This window comes from Pogoniulus pusillus, chromosome 2 (assembly GCF_015220805.1).
Source record: "Pogoniulus pusillus isolate bPogPus1 chromosome 2, bPogPus1.pri, whole genome shotgun sequence".
Classification (NCBI taxonomy): domain Eukaryota; kingdom Metazoa; phylum Chordata; class Aves; order Piciformes; family Lybiidae; genus Pogoniulus; species Pogoniulus pusillus.
The window spans coordinates 11832977-11854042 of NC_087265.1; the positions used below are offsets into that span (position 1 = coordinate 11832977).

At 43.7% G+C, this 21066-nt stretch overlaps 2 protein-coding genes across 2 annotated transcripts in view; one reads left to right on the plus strand and one right to left on the minus strand.

Moving 5' to 3' along the window:
* On the plus strand, positions 1–10944 carry LOC135182343 (5-hydroxytryptamine receptor 5B-like). Its single transcript, XM_064156347.1, has 2 exons — positions 1–1102; positions 10124–10944. The coding sequence occupies exons 1-2, from the start codon at positions 323–325 to the stop codon at positions 10454–10456; spliced, it is 1113 nt and encodes a 370-aa protein (XP_064012417.1). The 5' UTR covers positions 1–322; the 3' UTR covers positions 10457–10944.
* Positions 10945–19446: 8502 nt separating this feature from the next.
* CCDC93 (coiled-coil domain containing 93) overlaps positions 19447–21066 on the minus strand; it is a 49311-nt gene continuing 47691 nt past the window's right edge. Inside the window, exon 23 of the mRNA XM_064156336.1 lies at positions 19447–20661. Within this exon, the coding sequence (XP_064012406.1) occupies positions 20608–20661 (54 nt within the window). The 3' untranslated portion in view covers positions 19447–20607. The remainder of the gene's footprint in view (positions 20662–21066) is intronic.

The following is a 21066-nucleotide window of genomic DNA, read 5'->3' on the forward strand; positions in this document are numbered from 1 at the left end:
GGGGCAGGAGCGGCGGTGCCGCCCTCCCCGTGCCTGCTTCTCGCCGCGGTCCCGCAGAAGCTTCCTCGGCGGCGCCGCAGCCTCCTAGTATGGGCGTGAGGAGCGGTGGGCGACTGCGGGTGCCCAGTGGCGCCGCGGGGCGAGAGGGTGCGGTCTGCCTTGAGGCGGTAGCACATGGCGGGCGCCTGCTGAGGGGAGACCCACTGCGGGCTCCCGCTCCTCTGCAGCGGGGCTAGGGACGGTAACAGGGCGGCAGGCGACCTGGGAAAGGAGAGAGTGCTGGCGTGCAGAAGTAGTGAGGGGCCGAGCCTCGGTGTCGGGCATGGCGGAGCCCCTGAGCCCCTGCACCCCACGAGGCCAGTGTCAGCCCAGCATTGGCCCCAACACGTCATCAGCTAACGTGGGCGCCAACGTCTCGGCTGCCTCCGCGCTGGTGGGCAGCAGCACGTGGAGGGCCCGGGAGCCCTACTCCATCTTCACCATTCTCATCGTGACGCTGCTGGTGCTCCTGACCGTGGCCACCTTCCTCTGGAACCTGCTGGTGCTAGTGACTATCCTGCGAGTGAAGGCTTTCCATCGGGTGCCCCACAACCTCGTGGCCTCCACGGCGGTGTCAGACGTGCTGGTGGCGGCACTGGTGATGCCGCTGAGCTTGGTGAAGGAGCTGTCGGCTGGGCGGCGGTGGCGGCTGGGCCGGGAGCTGTGCCTCGTGTGGGTCTGCTTTGATGTCATGTGCTGCACAGCCAGCATCTGGAACGTCACTGCCATCGCCCTGGACCGCTACTGGTCCATCACTCGCCACCTGGAGTACACGCTGCTCACCCGCCGCCGCATCTCCAACGTCATGATTGCTCTCACCTGGGTACTCTCTGCTGCCATCTCCCTTGCTCCCCTCTTTGGCTGGGGGGAGACCTACAGCCCTGAGCAGGAGCTGTGTCAGGTCAGCCAGGAGCCATCGTACACCATCGTCTCCACTGGTGGCGCATTCTACCTGCCCCTGTGCGTGGTGCTCTTCGTTTACTGGAGAATCTACAAGGCAGCCAGGTTCCGCATGGCAGGCCGCAGGAGCAACGCCGTGGTGCCCTTGCCCAAGACTGCCCAGGTAAGGGTAGGGAATGGGGAGGTGAGCCCCTGCTAATTCCTCCAGGCACCAGCGCCCCTGCCTCTGCTCTTAGCCATCACTCTGCACAGCCAGGCAACTGCGATGTGCCCTGGGGCTCTGGTGTGAATGTAGCTCTCTTACGGACTGGACGTGAGCAGTAATTAGCCAGTCAAAAAGTGCCGTTCTCAGAGAAGAGTTTCTGTCTCATTTTTTTCCTTTAGTGTGCTATAAAAGTGGCAGGTGCATTCACTGCCACTCTGGGGAGTCGTTTAAACATTGTCTCTGGTCTGGATTTGTCATTCCTCTGCAGTATTGATGGGGTAAACAAAGACATGAACAGCTCCGTAGGTCAAGTAGTGAGTAAACACATGCACATTTACCTACCAGCATAGACTTTGTATAGGATCTATTACTATCTGAATAGATTTTAATTAATAAGTTATGTGTTTGAGCTATTTTCCTTAAATTCTGGGTACACATTGCTCACTGTATACTATTGAAGCAAAGAGCAGTGGTTTGTTCCTCGTTTCAAATTATTAGCTGTCTTAAAAATCATTTCCTTCTCTTTATCCCAAACTTTCCCTGTATTGCCACAGAGCAATGGGAGTTGCCTACTTGCATAGGAGTTCTCACTCATTTTGGAGATGCACCTTGCTATCAGGAAAGCTCCATCCCTGTGAAAGGGTTGAGATTGGCTCCTTGTGTCCCCATGTGCCAGGCTCTTCCTGATGGCACCATCACCCACGTCATGATGCCAAGGTGCTTGGTAGTGGCTTTCTGTAAACTTCTTCCACTTTCTGTCATCTGCTCTGACTCTCACTTCCACCTGTGGAAATGATTTTTTTACAGTATGTTTTTGTGACTTCTGTTTTGCTTTCTACATCCAGTCCCTTCCCAACAACAAAAGATGAGTTGTGTGGATGTTAGAGATGTCTAAAGAGACGTGCACTCTTTCTGTTCAGTTGGGGCTAATCCTGCAGCACCTCACTCTTGTGCTAAATCTCTCTCAGTTTGGTTTGGAGTCATGGTAGAAAATGTTATTTTGTTCACAAATAAAAGTCTGTGTTCCCCAGTTCTAGCCAGAGATGGCAGCATCAGTAATTATGTGCGATCAGACTTGCAGATTTGAGTCCTGATGCCTTGCAGGTATCAGCTGATTTATGAAGCTGTCTTTCCTGCAAAAGCAGAGACTGTGTTAAAAGATATGAGAATAGCTTTCATGTTTTTTGTTTGGTTGGTTTTTTACTTAACAGCCTTCATTGCTTGTTTGCACTGAATTTCTTTCCAAGTTGTTTTAAATTTGATGAATGTAATGCTTGGAGTTAATGCATAATCCTTCCAAGCACAAAAGATAACTTAGTATTTACAGTGCTTTTTTGCATGCCCTTACTTTTCACGTACACACACAGAGGAATCTAAAATTCTGGGAAGCTAAATGAGCTGAGATGTTGCTGCTTAATTTTTAGGCCATACAGAAAGACATTGTTGCTTTGTCAGTTTTCATATGAAAAAGTATGGCTCCTGTCACAGTTCTTTCTGCAACAGCCCTTGTGTGGGCACAGCTAGGCTGGCAGGTGAGTGGTTTTTGCTGATGCAATGTCTGGAAGTTCTACTGACAAAATAGCTCCTGTCAGTGTGAGCCGAATACCCATTTTGGAGGGGGTGCCAGTACAGCTGTTATCACAATACCGGCAAATGCTCAAGCCAGCAGTTCTTCATGTTCCTTATATTAGCAGTGATTGGCATATTCGCCTCTTCTTTCCTAACTCTGATTCGAGCATCTGCAGTTGGAACAAAATGACAAATTTCCCGACTGTCCCAGGAACTTCATTTGCTGACTTAGAGACTTTTGTGATGCTTATGCAAACCTTCATGCATCATCTCATGGAGGAGCTGATGCCTGTCTTCACACATGAGTGTTAAATAAACCCATGGATTAGGGGAGCTGGCATTCAGGATGAGCTTCTTCTGAGTTTTCTAAATTAAGAGACTAAGACTTGCAAAGTTTTATCCTGACCCTATTTAAACTTACAGGAGCAGGATATATCATGTCCATAGGAACAGTAGCAGTGCCTCAGTGAACTCTGGAGAAGAATCTCCAGATGCAACATTGTTCTTTTGTCGCTGTTACTGTGAGTGTAAAGTACTCTGTGGATCTCTCTCAGTTCTTACCCTGGATGCTCTGCACTAGCTCATCCATGTAAAATTAGAGGGTCTTTCAGCAGCTGATGCCAGCTTCTTAGGCTGGAGGTGAGTAGTAGTAACAGCGATCTCAGCTGGGTTGCACTCAGGAATTAGCTGTCAGTAATGCAGTAGTAGAACTGTATGCCAGGCTGCAGCTTATGGCCTGAGGTATAGCCAGCAGTGTAGCTGGCTAACACTAGCCAGTTAATTTAAGGAGGAAAAGGTTTGAGGTCATGGTTCTATGCCACTAGAAATGCCTTAAATAAAATTAATGCACCAAGCAGAAGAGTTGTGATGGTACCTTGATGATTTTGCACATTGCTTTTCAGCTGACAGAATCAGGTACTAAAGTGTTCTGTAGGTTGCCAGAGTGCATGTTTATGTATGTGTGTACATTTCTATGTGTGTATATATGTACAAAGAAAGGACAGCTGCCTCCAAGCTCAAAGCTGGCATACATACTTTTTTCCTACACTCTTTTAGAGGTTCTAAATAGAATAGTTACAATATAACTATTCTGAGTAGTTTTAGTGTAAACTTGTGGAAGTGAAAAAAACACTTTCTAAGGCATTAAAAAAAATATCAGGTGAGGGAGATGGACATGAAACACCTGAGGTGCTTCTGGTTTTACCAAGAGTTTGTTTCTTACTTTCTCTTGAAAGAAATTGCAGAACTGGGACCCTAAATCTACATTCCTGTTTGTATCGTTATTTGTTTGCTGCCAATACTGATGTAGGTGACTCTCCTAAAAAATCAGAGACATGCCATCACTGACAGGAGCTATACTCTTGACACACCTTGTTGACAGTAAGTAAATAGTCCAACTGAAATAAGTGAGACTGCATGAACACCAGCAGACACTGCTGGATAGTGTCCATTTAAATTAGTCACTTGTAGCCCAGCAAAATCAAGGATGACAGAAGCTGAATGTGAGGTTTACTTAGACTAATTGCAGAGTCTGGATTAACTCATGTGATGAGTTGAAAATTAAGTTCTGTTGAAGGCTGGGTTTTGGATGATTCTGATTTTGTTTCTTTCTCCCCTCTCAAAGTACCTTGCATATAGTAAGTAGACCTATTCCAAGCCTTACCAGTTTTGTGAGAGTCCTTCTCACTTTAATATCAAGCCTCAGAGCTCCAATGGTGCAGTGTTGTTCTGCATGTTGGCCCATTTAGCTTCTCCAACTCATGTTGCCAGTCAGGACAATATGAATGAGAAAATAGATTCTCCTTCTCTGAAGGAGTCTCAGGCCCTTTATTTCTTATCTCTGCTCCTGACTGTACAAGTAGAAAAAAATGGGTCAGGAAACAAAGTGCAACTGTCCAGAAGAGTAGAAGCAGGTATCAAGTAGGAAAGGAGGCAGGAAGCAAAGTAGAGTGGCCAGTGCGTTCCTGGGAGGAAAGTAGAGCTATTTCTTCTTACAGCAGAAAAAGTCCTTTTGGGAGAAAGGAGCTGAGCTTTTCCCTATCAAATGTACTATTTGTCATATGGAGCATCAAGAAAGTGTGGCCATTTCTTGTGATCATTCACAGTATCACAGTATCATCAGGGTTGGAAGAGACCTCACAGATCATCAAGTCCAACCCTTTACCACAGAGCTCAAGGCTAGACCATGGCACCAAGTGCCATGTCCAACCTTGCCTTGAACAGCCCCAGGGACGGCGACTCCACCACCTCCCCGGGCAGCCCATTCCAGTATCCAATGACTCTCTCAGTGAAGAACTTTCTCCTCACCTCCAGCCTAAATCTCCCCTGGCGCAGCCTGAGGCTGTGTCCTCTCGTTCTGGTGCTGGCCACCTGAGAGAAGAGAGCAACCTCCTCCTGGCCACAACCACCCCTCAGGTAGTTGTAGACAGCAATAAGGTCACCCCTGAGCCTCCTCTTCTCCAGGCTAAACAATCCCAGCTCCCTCAGCCTCTCCTCGTAGGGCTGTGCTCAAGGCCTCTCCCCAGCCTCGTCGCCCTTCTCTGGACACGCTCAAGCATCTCAACGTCCCTTTTAAACTGGGGGGCCCAGAACTGAACACAGTACTCAAGGTGTGGTCTAACCAGTGCAGAGTACAGGGGCAGAATGACCTCCCTGCTCCTGCTGACCACACCATTCCTGATGCAGGCCAGGATGCCACTGGCTCTCTTGGCCACCTGGGCACACTGCTGGCTCATGTTCAGGCGGGTATCAATCAGCACCCCCAGATCCCTCTCTGTCTGGCTGCTCTCCAGCCACTCCGACCCCAGCCTGTATCTCTGCATGGGGTTGTTGTGGCCAAAGTGCAGCACCCTGCACTTGGAGCTATTGAACCCCATCCCATTGGACTCTGCCCATCTGTCCAGGCGATTTAATTAAATCCACAACATTCCTTGTGGATTTAATCTTTTCATGTTCTTGTTCAAAGAGTAAGAAGTATGACAAAGCTGCTCTGTGGCAGTAATTATCTTTGCTGAATCAGTGTAATAGATGAAACTGAACTTGTGCTAGTAAGCCAGGGTTGCTTGATGCTCACCATTTTTAGTGTTGTTTTGTTACTGCACACTCTGTCATGAAGGACCATTAATAATGATCCTCAAAGCTATACTGAATATTTAAAGTCAAAGGATTTCAACAGAAGCTCCTTGGTGTCATATGTTTTATAGTGGTGCTAGGAACACAGGAATCAGGCTCATACTGCTCTAGGAACAAAACAACAGCAGTGTCATTGCACTGTAACTACTGATCAACGTACAAAAGAATGAGTTCTGAAACTAAAACCAAACTCCTTTGTGTCTGAGGAAGAAATTGTGCTAGATAACTCTTTTGTCATTTAACTTTCTTTATCGTATTCTCACTTGACTGTGGTCATCTCTGCAATTTACAGAGCCTGTTGTCCTGGAAATAGCAGTTTCACCAATTTAGAACATGATTCTGGCCTCAGAGTAGCAGTCCTTCCATACCAGGTCTTTTATCCACTGAACTGCACCTTCTGGGCAGAAGAAAGGGCATCTATGCCCAAGCAATAGTGTGCTACTAGCACAGTAAAGTGAACAGTGTGCAACACCATGCAGAGATGTTCACATACAGGAGATGTCTCCAGCATAAACTAAAGCATCTTCATGGGTTGCTTTAATTTACAGTCTGTGACCACTTTTCCCCTCTGTCACTGTCAGCTCCCCAGCATTTATCAGTAGGCCCAAAATGAGGGGGAAGGTTTTGTGCTGGGGAAGCTTTTATACCAGGCTTGTCCTTTCTTCCATGTGACACAGGGATAGTGGTTAGAGTATTGTGACTTAAAACAGAAACTGGAGTAAAGCCTCAAGAATTGACACTAGAAACTGCAGAACTGGTATAGCCAAAGCTGGTTTTAGTTGAAGAAAATCACAACTTGCAAGGCTGGAAAGCAGCTATATAATCATTTGGCCTGTGCTCTTGTTCAGACAATGCCAAATTACAGTGCATTCCCCTGTGCCTACATAAGAAGGAGATTCCTTCAGTTTGGTTCCTCTGCCAGCACTATGTGCTGCAACAGCATTTGCCTGCAGTAGACTAACTTCTTTCCATGTTCTTTCTGTGGGTTGGCTTATAACAGACAGCCTTGACAACATAGTTTTGGGGGCTGGTAGTTGTAGCAAGGATAATCTTATACCAACCTGGCCAGGGAGATGAGTCACATCTGTAGCGAATCATATAGAGAGTAATAAAGCATCTAAAAATTGTAATGATAATGAAAGGTTGGACTTTTCCAGCTTTGCAGTCTGTACTGATACTTATTTTTTTACAGGAACAGGTTAAATCCATATTTCATTTTTTAAAATCTGGTGGAATTGTTCCCTGATGACTCAGTCTGTATGGCAGGGATGAGATGCTGGCAGTGCTGTAGTAGGCGTACATGGTACCTAGGCAGGGAGGAAGTGCTATAGTGCAGAGCTGGAGCATCTACAGGGGCCTCACTGGAAACCCTCTTTAGAGTCTGGTCACTCGTGCAATTGTACAAGCCAGGAGAAGCTGTACAAGCCAGTGGATTGCAGGCTTGCCAAGTGGCAGCACTCATGCCAGGGGCTGGCACTTGGAACAGTACCCCATGCCAGGAATGCCCAAGAGGTAGGTGTTGCTGCAGGTGAGCCTGATAGAGAGCCAGCTGAGAGAGGGTTGTTCATAGTGTGTGTGGCTGGTCAACTGGAAACGACATACTGGATGAGCATTAGACACTGATGACCATGGAAATCTGAGCTTTCCTATATCTTCCAAGCCCAGAATGAAGGACCTTGCTGAACAGGGATACTAGTAACCTTTTCAAGAACATTTTGTGTATCCTTTCCAAAGGATTTCTGTGGAAAACTGAAGCCAAGTATCTCCAGTCTTCCAGGCATATTTACATAGCTTACTTAAGGAAGGGTTGCAGGAGAGACCTCATATTTTTTTTCCTAAAGCACCAGGATTATGATTCCCATTATTACAACATTATTCAGAAGTCCCAGGCAGAAATATTAAAAAAATACCTGAAGAAAAAAAAAAAGAGAGAGAAAAGCTATGATAACAGAGAAAGCAGAAGAAGGAAAGTAGACAGGAAGACAACTGCTGCTCTGGAATTTACAAAATGTACCATGATCTATTTTCAGTTACCCTTTAGTATTTAGAGACTAGTGGACTCCTCTGATTTCAGTAGGAGCTTAACTGAGCTGTAAATGCATGCTTCATTAAAAAAAATACCTGAAGGACTGTGGCCATCTTCTATCAAAACAAATTAGATCATTTTTCCTCACAGTGTGAAACTAAACAATAAAAGAGTGACTTCCAGCAAATTTAGCAGTTCAGTTACAAGCCTTCCAAATCCTGAAGTACTGAAAAGAGAAGGCTCTGATTTGATGATGACACACTGCAAGCTCTGTCTTTTGAGTAAGAGCTGAAGGTTAAATGTAGTGCCAAACTGTGCCCAATGCTAGTGACAAAGTTCTTTGTATGGCTCTTCCCAAGAGGCATACTTATGTGGCAATTCCTCAGGGCTAAGACGTAATCTTTCAGGACTGCTTGTCACAGATTTGTCCTGATGTCATGCAGCCATCCTTTTTCGCGCAGTGTGATTAGGGATGTGCAGAGCAAGTCCTTCTGCAGACAAATGGTGTGATCCTTGCTACACGAGAGGTGTCCCATTTTAATTGTCAGGACAGATGTGATTTTCATTTTCCTCCATTATTTGCCTGCTCCCCTAATCTGCTGTTCTTAAATTCTGCTGCCATGTCTCATGCCTGAGGGTGAAGACAGGGATATCCATCTTGAAGAGTGATTGTCCAGCCATTGCCAGTGCTTCCCTCTCTGAGCTGCTGTGCTGATATTAAACGGAGGCCCTCCATCTATTATAAAGCTTGTAGAAAGGTGGCATGAGCCTGTGGAGCACGTAGCTAACCTGAAAATGTGCCATCTTTGGGGTGGTTACCACTTCAGCAAATTTTCAAGCCTCAGGTTGCAAGCTTAAAATGTTTATTTCACTGTGCTGTCTTCATAACTGCAATGCCTAGAAGAACTTTAAACTTGCAGATACTGTAACCTCCAGAGTAAAATCACCATGGATTTCTGGATAGGCTCTAAGCACATAGAATAGCTTGTGCCTAGAACCTCTTTGCCAGTCTTGCTGCTGTTGAGAGCATTGTACTGTATGTGCAGCACAGACCAATGTCTTGCCTTAGCAAGGGAGGAGACACAAAGCATTCTTGGTGGCCTAAGCTCATGCCCTTTTTTTCATATCTTGTGTAACTTCTGCTGAAGCCAGTTTGAACTGAGGACTGACTGAAATGGTGGTTTTCTGGCACTGCAGTGTTTTTTTGTGAGAATACTAAGTAGATCTGAGTGAAATAAATGACAGGTGACAGAAGAGAGAAAGTGAGGAACAGACAATTCTGCTTCTGCAGCAAAATGGTGGCACATCGCCTGAGGATACATCATCTTCAGGTGCTTCCCGCTGCTCCTGCTGTCAGGTACTGTGCTGGCACTGAGACCAGGCTGCAGCTGGTACAATAGGATGTTCCATCCCTCTCCAGGAGGAAAATGTGCCTGTGACATAGCCTCTCTCAAGGAGGATCAGAATGCACCTGAGTTCTCTCTTTCATTGACAGGTTTACTTTCTACAGAAATATTTCCAAAGCACTCACTTTTATTTCAGGCTTTCATAATTTTGGGAGGGTTAATGAACTATCAGCATTTTCCAAAGATCAGACACATGTCTCAACACTTCCTTAAATCAGAATCCCAGTCTTTCATTAAAAAAAGATTTAGCTGAGTTTTTTAGAGTGTGCTTTCTCCCTTCTGCAGAACAAGTGGTACTGACAAGCTCCCACACCCACCATGGATGGGATTTTGAAGAAAGTTAGGCTGAAGAAATTAGCTTTATCCTGTAGTTGACAAGCAGGCATGTGTAGCAGGTGCCTCCCTAATACCTGAGGGAAATGACCCAAAGGGCCTGCAAGAGAATGAAATTCATTTATGAATTCAAGCCTGAAGATCATGTAGCAGCCTTGAAAGTCTGCTTTAGGGATAGACAGAAGGCTCCTGCCTTTGTTAGCCTTCTGTAACAATCTGATTTCCCACTAGGTATCAAGGCATCCAGTAAAATAAACTGAAAGAGAATGCCCACAACACACGTGGCATCAGTTACTCTTTATTTAGCTTTGTCAGTCACATTCAGCAGCTTTTCCAACATAATGAGTAGTCTGGTAATGTTGGCACTCTGGGGCATTTTCTTTCTTCTAGCACAGAAGGAACAGAGTTGGGGGCTTTTGTGGTAGGTGCACAGATGTCGTGCTGTCATTTAAAAGTAATGCTTCACTCAAACAAATTGTCTTGGTAAGATTCCATGTTTGCTTTTGTTTTAAGGTGAAGGAAGCTTTGCATGAACCACAGATGGTGTTTACAGCTCGTCATGCAGCTATCACTTTCCAGACAGATGGAGAAACATGGAGAGAACAAAAAGAGAAAAAGGCAGCTCTGATGGTTGGCATCTTAATTGGAGTTTTTGTACTGTGCTGGATCCCTTTTTTCATCACAGAACTAATAAGTCCTCTCTGTTCCTGCAACGTCCCACCCATCTGGAAAAGCATCTTTCTTTGGCTTGGCTACTCCAATTCTTTCTTTAATCCTCTCATTTATACAGCATTTAACAAAAATTATAACAACGCCTTCAAGAGCCTTTTTGTAAAGCAGAGATAAAAGGGGACAGAGTGGGGAAAGCAATTCCTTTATTGCATAATGCAGAGAGTTATTGAGGGAAACATGCCTCTGATATGCAGAGTTTACATGTGCAAGACCTACTTGAGGGGATTTAGGAACAGTGAAAAAGAAGATGGATGATGTTTGGATACAAACCTATGGACAGTTTACAATTACCCCTTGGAAAGACTTATATGCTGCTCCAGGGTTTGGCAAAGAAGAATGAAGACCTCCTGTCTGCTCTTTGAATCAATATGTGTTACAGTCTGCAAGTGAAGCACTGCACGTGTCCGATACCACGACTGTCAAATCTTAACTGGGCTGATCTCATCTAACAGCTACGAGTGCCATTCTGCAGCGCTGTCATCATTAGCAAAGGCACCGGTGGGAACTGCTAATTGAGCTATACTGAAATGTTTGTGAGGTGGGCAGGATGCTGGCTTCCTTTTGGAGATTTATCTGGAAGGGAATAAACATGCTGTATTCAATCAGTGTTTGAACTGAGGTGAAATTAATATGGATGACTAAGCAGCTCAAAACCACGCTCTAGTATGATTGAAGGGCTGCATGTTTGCTAGCAAGCAGCAGTCCTTGGTGGGAAGTCTTGGTGAAATACAGGTCTGGTATGTCCCCTGGGGTTAAGTGAAATTTTAGAGCCAGGTGTAAAATTATTCAGAGCTACTGGGAATGTGCTCACATCACTTGCACGGGAGGAGGATACAGTGCACTGTTCTCATTTGCATTGTACTCTTGCTCTGCAGGGTTCAAGCTCTTCTTGTTTTCTGAAACCCAGGTGAGCTCAAGCCAGACACCTGACACCTCCAAGTGAAGGGGGACTGTCTGCATTATTTTTTCATGCTGCCATACACATGCATTTGTTTGCAAACACCAAACATAGTGTTTTCAGTCACAGGTTTGCTGGCAGCTGCACCTGTCTGCTTGGCTGCAGCAGGTGAGTACCTGCACTGCAGTGTCAGGGGTCCTTGCACCACAGTTTGTGTTCACCATCTCACCTGAGTGAAGTCTACAATTTGTCAGCTTGCATCAGCATCCTCCTATTGTAGGAAAGGTACTGATGCCATCAGGTCTAAGTCACTCCAGAAGCTCACAACTGACTCAACACCAAGTCCTAAATTGTTTTTTCCAAGACCTAAAACTGCATCTCCCTGTCCCAGCAATACAAATAGAAGACAAGTACTCCCATGCATACTGCTAAATCTCTCTCTTTCTACATTTGTTCTTCTAATGGTTTTTTACTTCCTTCCCTTCCCTGTGCTGCCTGAACAGGGATGCTTGGCAGCCTTTTACTTACAACAAAGTCCCTGCACCCTCTCCCATCTCCTCCTAAAACTTCTTTAGATACTGTAAAGACAAGATGATGTAGCTGCGATGGGGCTGAACATCACAGCTCCTTCTGAAGCCAAGATTTTACCTTCTACACAACCTTTCTCTGCTCGTTTTGTGTTTTCTGTTGCTTACCTAACCCTTTGATTCAATGTGTACCCTCAGGCAAACAATACAAATCTGCACAGGATGACTAAGTCACAGATTTCAGCAGCAATATACAGCACTGGCATCCCAATCTCACTGCAGTGCATCACATAACCTCATCTCTGATAACTACCAGGTTAATGGGCATCACATGGACACAAGTGGTGACCACAAAGCTCCTGCCAGTATCTTAGTACCTTGACAGGCTCTTGCAGGCAGTGGCAGCTAGCAGAGTCCCTCTGCTAGGGACTCATGTACTTAATAGGTATGTCACAGAAGTATTATCAAATGTCTGTATCTTGCACTCTGAAACCAGAAAAATGATGGAGCCTTTACTTGCTTAAGATAAAGTGGATTTTGCTGCAGTGTAGCCTAAAAAGATTCATGTACCTGGTGATGTTAATGTCAGGTATATGGGCAGCTTAGACCAAAGCAAGTTCCAGCTCCTTTCTAAACAAGTGATTTAAACAAATGCCATTGAAGCACATTCCTCCAGCTCCTGAAGGGAACTGCCTGGCCTCATCTTACTACCATAGCATGTGGTGATATCAGCACTGCTGTACATCACACTGCAGCACTTTGACACTCCAGTGTGACCTGCTGCATCTGCAGCCACAGCCACCTGTATACCTTAAATACCTTCAGAGGATGCTTCTCCTCTCAATGTCAATGGGAATTAAGACATTTTTGATAACCTGGAATTTCAAAGATTTGTGGGATAGTGGTTCAAACTTCTAAAGGCCAACTTCAGTAACTGCCTCCCTTGTGAATCTCAATTCGCCTGCATATGGAAGAGCAACACTTCAAACTAGTGTTTGGAGGCCTAATTAAACCAGAAGGAAGAGCCTAAAAGTTAGTAAAACTGCAGGCCATACACATAACCTCTGATGAATTGTCATTGCTCTAAAATCCTTAAAATCCAAGCAGATGGCATGGAAAAAGGTAACAATGTGGTCACCCTAAGCTGGTGGTTGAAAAGCATACAAGCCTGCATGTGCCCACTCTTGAAGTTCCCTATAACCACACTTTGGTCAAGTTTTAGTGCCTGTACCCCATCTGCCAGGCAAGATGAGCCCTTACTAGCATGCAGATCTAATAACAACCCTCCTGCACTGAAGTTCAGCCCATCACAGTCTGTAGCTGCAGCAGCCATTACTTCCAATCCCAAATGCCAGCTGACTGGAGGAACACCACACTCCAGTTCCGCTGCAGGAACCCTTCCAAGAGGCAACACAGATTTTAGTGTGTAGGTTTTACCACAGTTAGGCATCTGGAACTTGAGAGAACACCATCAAGCCAGAAGAATGCTGTATGGCACACTGTAGCTGTGCTCTACATTGGTATTCCAGCAGATGCTGAAGATGCAGCAGGGCTGTTTTCAGCTACCTCAAGAACTGTAGCAGGGCTACTGACGCAGCACACAATGTAGCTCTCCACCTCCTCAAAGACTAATTTAACTTCCTTAGGAGATGAATCTCAGCCTCTGTAATTTTACTGTGAGAAGTTCTCAAGATAACTAGTTTAGGGCTGTGCCCACCCAAGCATCTGTGACAGCAGTGAGTGTTACAGAATGACAGGCTTCCACCAAAAGCAGCCTGCTTTAGATTCGCCCAGAGGCGACAAGAAACAAGCACAGCTTTCATTTCACAACAGTGCTTTAAGAAAGCTCTTAACAAAATTGGCTTCCCACACTGTCTCTGTGCATGCCTGTATCTGGAAGATTTAAAAAATCCTGGATTTTAATCACACTGAATCTGAGCTTAGTGTGGGGGGAAATAAATATGTTAATCAGAGTTATACCCTAACCTGCTGGATGCTGTTTCTGGATGTTGCTTCCCACTTAAAGCCAGAGAAGGCATTAGCATCCCTTAGGCTTCTACACAGCACAGAGTGTCTTACCCATGGGTTTGTGCACCAAACCCACTAACCTGGTGCAATGGGAGCATAACTGCTGGATAGGCATCAGCCTTGATTAACAAAAGTTGGAATTCTGGCTCATTTCCTACCTCCCTTGTTACTTTGTGATTAATTGCTCTCATTATTAAAATATGCAACTTCATTTTAACTGGAAAAAAAAAAGAGGAAAATCAGGCATGCAATCACTGTTCTTTCTGGCACTTCAAGCACTAGAGTCTTGATCTTACATTGTTGCTGTGTTGTTATCTTTGGCTTTAAGATGGATCAAATTAAATATGGCAAATACAACTCCCATGTGAGCTAGGAGAAACGATCCAGTATGTCAGAAACCCAAATACAAAAAAAAAAGTAACAAATCAGCTGTTCTAAAGAAACATTTGGCAGTGCTTAGATGTATGATCATTTATTTCCCCAAACAGAAGTTGTTAAGCTGGGATACACCACTCACCTACCTCTGCTTGTATATAGTGGACGACTAGTTTTCTTTCCTACCACTGAATCTGTTCCTAGAAGAACACATTGGAGACAATTGCTCATCAGAAGGCATGGCTATGAGAAACCTGCAGCTGTACCAAGATTAAAACCTCAGTTTGATGTGCTGTTGAGATCCACAGATTGTGCAGAGATCAAAGAGCTTTGGAAGATGAATGTGAACAGAAGCCACTAGTAACTTCCTAAGCTCTTTCTTGCTCCATGAAACCCACATCTATGCTACAGCTTCCACAAGTAAAAGCTCTGCAGGGATTCAATACCGATCAGGAACTCCTGATCTTTCAACTTGTCTCTCCTTCCAGATAGCTGCTTGACATGAGAACTCCCAATCCCTTCCTACATGACGATTGATACAAAAAGAGATGCAGGGGTTTATTCTCAGAATACAGGTTGACAAACCCCTGCAAGCAATACCTCACAAGCCTGGTCTATACCAGTCATAAAGACACCAGGTATCACAGTATCACAAAATGCCAGGTTGGAAGGGACCCTAAGGATCATCATTACCTTTCTAGGTAATAGTATAGTTTAAATAATATGGTCCAGCACCCTGTCAAGCTGAGTCATGAAACTGACCAATGCAGGGGAATCCACTTGGGAAAGCCTTGAGAAATTATTCCAATATCTAACTGTTCCCATGGTGAAAAATTTTCTTCTAGAGTCCACTTGGAATCTCCCCTGGAGTAGCTTGCACCCATTACCCCTTGCCTTTTCTGTATGAGTCCTTGTAAAAAGGGAGTTTAGCCACCATGTAGTGGCACGTGGTAATAAGGTCCCTCCTCGAGGCTGAACAAACTCAGTTCTTTCAGCCTTTCCTCATATGGCAGCTCTTCCAGTGCTCCAGTCATTCATGGCCCTTCTCTGGACATTTTCTAGCCTGTCTGCATCTTTGTGTAGCAGGGACACAAAGTATGAGCAGCCACCAGTAGCTGTTGGGTGCAACGTGGCCACTAGTCCTGCCTGAAAAAACTGCCAGAGAGAAAACACTTGCCTACAGGTCCAGGGTCCAGAGCCTCAGAAGCCTCAGATGCCAGCTGGCTGGGTTCAGAGAGGCTGCAGCCATGGCTGTGGAGATATTGCATAAATAAACAGGCTTCTGTTCACCCTAAGAGAATGTCATCCACCACCCAAACAAGTAAGACGTGCATATTGCCTTGTACTCGTGCCCTACTTACATGCCGGATTTAGCAAAGCTGGCTCTGAGGAGGTGGGTGAACCAGCAAGGCACAATTCTGCAGCTTCTCTTTCACATGAGTACCAGCAGCTATACAGAATGGGACCTAAAGGAAGTGAAGCCCTTTCTCTCATGCAAGTAAACTTTACTTTTCTACAGAAATTACAGCCAAGTTTTGCTATCTCATGTATAACAGAGTACAGCTGCACCATAGTATCTTTGGACAATAAAAGAGTACGACCTGCCTCTTTGCCACACAGTAAAACGCGTTCATATGTCATACATTTCTACCCCTCAAATACTATTTCCTTCAGAAATGTACATGCTAAGGTCACACTTCTGGAGAATAAATCTTATTGGAGAATAAATCTTTTTAAGAGTAACTGAGAGAGCTGAGACTGTTTAGTTTGAAAAGGAGGAGGATGAGGAGAGACCTCATCACTCTCCACAACCACCTGAAAGACATTGTGGAGAGGTTGGTGCCCATCTCTTCTCACAGGTAACAAAAGGGAAAGGCTTCAAACTGCAACAGGGTAGACTTAGACAGGACATTGGGTAAAAATGTTCACAGTAAGAGTGGTCAAGCATTGGAATGGGCTGCCCAGAGAGGTGGTTGAGTCACCAATACTGGATGTGTTTAAAGATAGGTTAGATGTGATGCTTGGGGATATGGTGTAGAGGTGAACTTTGTAGAGTAGGGTTATTGGTTGGAAGTGATGATCCTGAGGGTCTTTTCCAACCTGAATGTTTATGTGATTCAATGAGAAGAGAATGAAATAAAGAGGAAAAAATCTTTTAAGAAAAGAAAAAAAAAAGGTGTCACATTTTAACTTGCTTTCCTTCAAATCAATAGTGACTGAGTGCAGTACTCCATTTTGTTATCCTGTAACAAAAAGATCATCTGGATTTTATCATGCTTAGATTAGGTCTAAGGCACTGATTTCACTCTCAAAAGACATTTTATAAGTGCACTGATGGAACTACACTTAAAGAAAACTGCCACAGTTTGAAAGGCAAATGAATGCCTTAAGTTCTGAAACTGCCTCAGTTTCTGAAACAAAGAACAGGCTTTACAGTAGTTTATTTATCAGCATATAAATCACAACTGAATGTACTGAAATTCAAACTAAATTTCTGAGCAGGCTCTATCAAAAGAAAATGGAGCTTTGCTGCAAGTTCTGTAAATGCTGTTTTGCAAGCCTGGTAACAGCAAATGAATTCAAGGTGAGGCCTTTCTCTTTACAGTCAGAGAAGACCAGCAACACTGAAATATACTTCTGAAGAGACTCTTAGCTCCTCCCTTGCAACCAGCTCAAAAGAAGAATGAAGACAGACTCTGCTTGCTATAAGTTTGTGTGCTCCTTCATATGCACACATTTATACTCAGAATTCAGTGGCTCAGCTGCACAGCTCCAAACTGTAGACATTAAAATTATTTTCAGTTTTGGAGAAACAAAAATCAAAGGAATAATGATACAAAGAAACCTTAATTATCCAGCAAAGACATGGTACACATCCAAGTATAGTGACTTTAAAGCATTGCCTTCCTTTCTGTGAAAACTCCACTTAAAAGTTACTTACTGATGCTGCTCTTCACTTTGACGAATGTCATCATTTTACTGAAAGCCAAAATGAACTCAGCTGCTTCTGTTTAGCAGGACTGTCATGTTTATAATGTCAAAGCATCTTGGATACAGCCCCCAAAAATCACCTTCCCACCAGTAGCCACAGCATGATGTGTACTTGTGCCTCCACACAAAGTGACTGTGTACAGCCTGATGTAACACTTAAGCCTGACAGTCAAGTTAAGGAAGAGGTGGAACAAAATTGGCCATTAGAAGTGTTTTGCCCATTTTGATTCCTTTCCAGATATCAGAAGAAATGATACCATCATATACAGCCTGTGACAGAAAGGAAGGAGCAGCTGACATATTCCATACCTCTCTAGCCCCCTTCTCATTTTCACACCAGGATCTGAAAGCAAAGATAGTGTCCGTCTGCCCTGGATTTCAGTCTGCTGTAGAGAGAAACCGGTTGTTACAGTAAGTTATAATCTGGACCCTGATTTATTTTCTGTGAGCAATAACTGAGTCTCTTCACAACCCCCAGATTTACATCTTAGTCAAAATCACTAGCTCCTAGTCCAAGCTAATATTTTCATATTCAATGTCAAATCTCCAGCTTACTGTGTTTGTAGCAGGTAAGCATGAAGTTCAATGTTCTACTGAGAAAATAATCACAAAAATCTATTCTACCTGTAAGCTCATTACTTACCCTACCTAGGAAATTCTGCTTGATGTTAAAGCAATACTGATGAAAATAATATACTCAAACTGAAATGTCCATTCCAGTTGTTATTGTTTTCAGAAGTGCATGGTATGCAAATACATCACAGCCTGAATTCACAAACAAGTTATCTGGGTGCCAAAGTTAAATTATTCAGTGTACAAATTAGAAAGTAAAACATAGATTGCTTTTATAGAGGCCAAAGTTTGTAGATGTAAATAACACCACCTAATATCAAAGCTGACTACAGCAAGTCTGCAAGTAGCATTCATTGAAAATTTCCTTCTAAGAAGGAATCCTGAATGTGATTTTTTCCCTTCTTTGAAAGGAATCCGAATGTAATTTTGCCTGCATTATTTCAGTAGCTCTAGGAAGAGCTGACCCTTTGAATAGACACAAGAGGAGCAGCCCATATATATTCAGTCACAGGATCATAGGATATTAGGGGTTGGAAGGGACCCAAGGAGAACGAGTCCAACCCCCCTGCCAGAACAGGGCAATCCTATCTAACACAGATTACAGAGGAACACATCCAGACAGGCCTAGAAAGTCTCCAGGGAAGGAGACTCCACAACCTCTCTGGTAAGTCACTACATAGTGTATGGGAGGTAAGTAACTGTACTGATTTAAGCTGACTGGCCCCACGAGGAAGGACAAGGGATGGGGGGACTGGGCTACTCCCAGCCAGCAGCACAAAGCAAGCTGGATCGTCTATTCTATACCATGCTAATGTCATGCTTATGGCACAGGAAAGGGGTTACCTGTGGTTTATGGGACTTGTAATATATCCTACAGCTTGCAAAAGGTTCCCATTCCAGGCTTTTTGTGCTTCTTCCCAAGTTTCTGGGCTGGGGTTCACCCTTTTGTTCCAGTTTTGGTTTTGAGTGGTGGCAGAGGTTTTCCAGTTTCAATGGCAGTATACACTGGGACCTTTTCTCGTTTTCTTTGTTTTTCCTTTGTGTAATCTGACATTCCTGCAACAGAACAGTAAACTGTCTTTATCTCAAATAATGTTTTGGCTTTTCCAGCTCCCTTCCTCCTTGCCCACCCAGAGGAAAGTGGGGGGGGTAGGAAGGGGGCAAAGAAGAAAGCCCCTCTTATAACTAGACTGTAGGGACTCAGCTGCCAGCTGAGTTAATAGCAGGACAGTCCATATTTGGCACCTCAAAGTGAGGTATGAGCCTGAGGAGCTCAGTGGTCAAGTCAAGATAACAAGAGAATTCAGTTCTGCTAGCGTAAACTTGTCCACCCTGTTTGCTTTAGCATGTTTCCCTTCATGCTAAGGCATTCATTCTTCTGGTTGCATTGCCTTGCTGGTTACACTCCACAAGCTCTTCTGCATTTTATGTACCTGTATTCCCGATGGTGTTGTTGGTCACCTTGGGGAAATGGCTTAAGGCATGGGTGATAGGTTGACTAGACGATGATCTTGGAGGTCTCTTCCAACCTGGTTGATTCTATGATTCTACTCTGCTGTTTAATGGCATATCAGCTCTGTTACAATTGGCACAGGAAAGCATCCTGCTGAGTGAATACTGACACAATTCATCTTTTAATACTCTCGCAGTTCAAAAACATTAAGGATTCTCTAAGGCAAGTTCCACCTTAAAAACACAATAGCAGAAGGTCACCAGATTCCAAACAGTCTTTATTTCATATTTGCTGCCATAGAAAGTAGTCAAACAGCACTGTCATCAGTGTTAGTGGGAAAAGAGAACGAGAGTTTTCTTCTCCCAAAGACATGATGCACATTAAGAAGTCAGTCCAAAAATCCTGATGTTAAGTACAAAAAAAAAGCAACTGTCTGAATTATAAAATACTGTATATACAGATATAAAAATGCTTCAGAAAGTGTTCCACAAAGTATCTAAACTTTCAAGGGCAAATCTTCAGCAGGGTAAATAGGTTGTGGTCTTCAAAGGTGAGCATCAGTTCACCAAGCAGAATGTCTGAACCTTGGTCTTCCTATATTACACGTGACACAGACTTTGATTTCCATCCCAGCCAGTGAAAACATGATGGTCCTACTGATTAAGGTGGTTTTTGTTGGTTTGTTTTTGTTTTGTTTTGTTTTTCCTGGAGGTATTAATTTAACAAGCACACTCTCTATATATAAAAATGAAACTTCAAAAGAAATTTATACAGCAGCTAGTCTTTATAAAAATATAGATCTGTAATTTTACACTGGGAATTATCCAAGGTTGAGTTTTCATTTTCTGATGTCTTAACCATTACAAATTCATTTTTATCCTCTGGAATATTGTCTATGGCTAGAGTGTAAATTTCAATGATGCAAAATCATTAGCTGGTGAAGAGAACTTGAAGGATCTTGCTCTGTGGGGCTTTTTTGGCCAAAATTAACAAAACCACCATGCTCTGCAGTGCTCATCTTGTGGTACTGGGCACATTACACAGTACAATCCACTTCTTCCAGAATCCTGATCTAATTAAACATTAAAACTCAAACAAAAAGCACCCCTTTATCCTTAACTGTGGGGGGAAAAAAAACACAAACCCCAACCCAAATAAATAAAATTAGACAATACTTCTATTTTGCTGTACTGTGTTAACTCTTTACTGTGTAGTGGAGGCAACATAGGATAATACAGCCATGTGATGAAGGAATGTCAAACTTAATACATACTGGAAAAAAACCCAGTCTTTTACAGCTCTGTGTGTGTATATATATATATTTTATATATCTATCTATATATATATCTACATTGCAGTTATAACTGTCACCTCCCAAAAGAGGACTGAACAATCCATAAACCTCTCCAGATGGAACTCTTCAGGAAGAACTAGCGTTCAGCTTGGCCTGCAGGATTTCATTCTTACGGCACTCCTGTCAACAGAAAGCAAACACTTGCTTTTAACTCCAGTAGTTATATCTTCACATCAGCAAAATTAAACCCTTTTATTTCCAAAGATCTCCAGAATCCAAAGCAGTCTGGAGTGAGTGATGAGCTGAAGATCACTGTGATAAATCCACAGTCTTACTGCAGTATTCACTGAACTTTATGACATTCAAGCCAAAAGGAATGCTGCTTGATCATTCATTAAAAGTTGCTACAAGTAGCTAAAGCAAATCTACTTTTATTGCTAAACCTGAAATTGAGATTACTCTCAGGTGATCTGGAATTTCACAAGACAGTTTGTTGAAAAGGTCAAGTGTTCAGAGAAAAATTGTAGGTCAAGAAATGTATTCACATAAGTAGATACCACCTGTTTCCAATACTACTATGCTAGT

What these genes read in the sequence shown, in the direction of transcription:
- LOC135182343 (XM_064156347.1), top strand. Translation starts at nt 323, where the DNA reads ATGGCGGAGCCCCTGAGCCCCTGCACCCCACGAGGCCAGTGTCAGCCC. An exon ending in CCTTGCCCAAGACTGCCCAG is followed by an intron (nt 1,103 to 10,123) that starts GTAAGGGTAGGG and finishes TTTTGTTTTAAG; the next exon opens with GTGAAGGAAGCTTTGCATGA.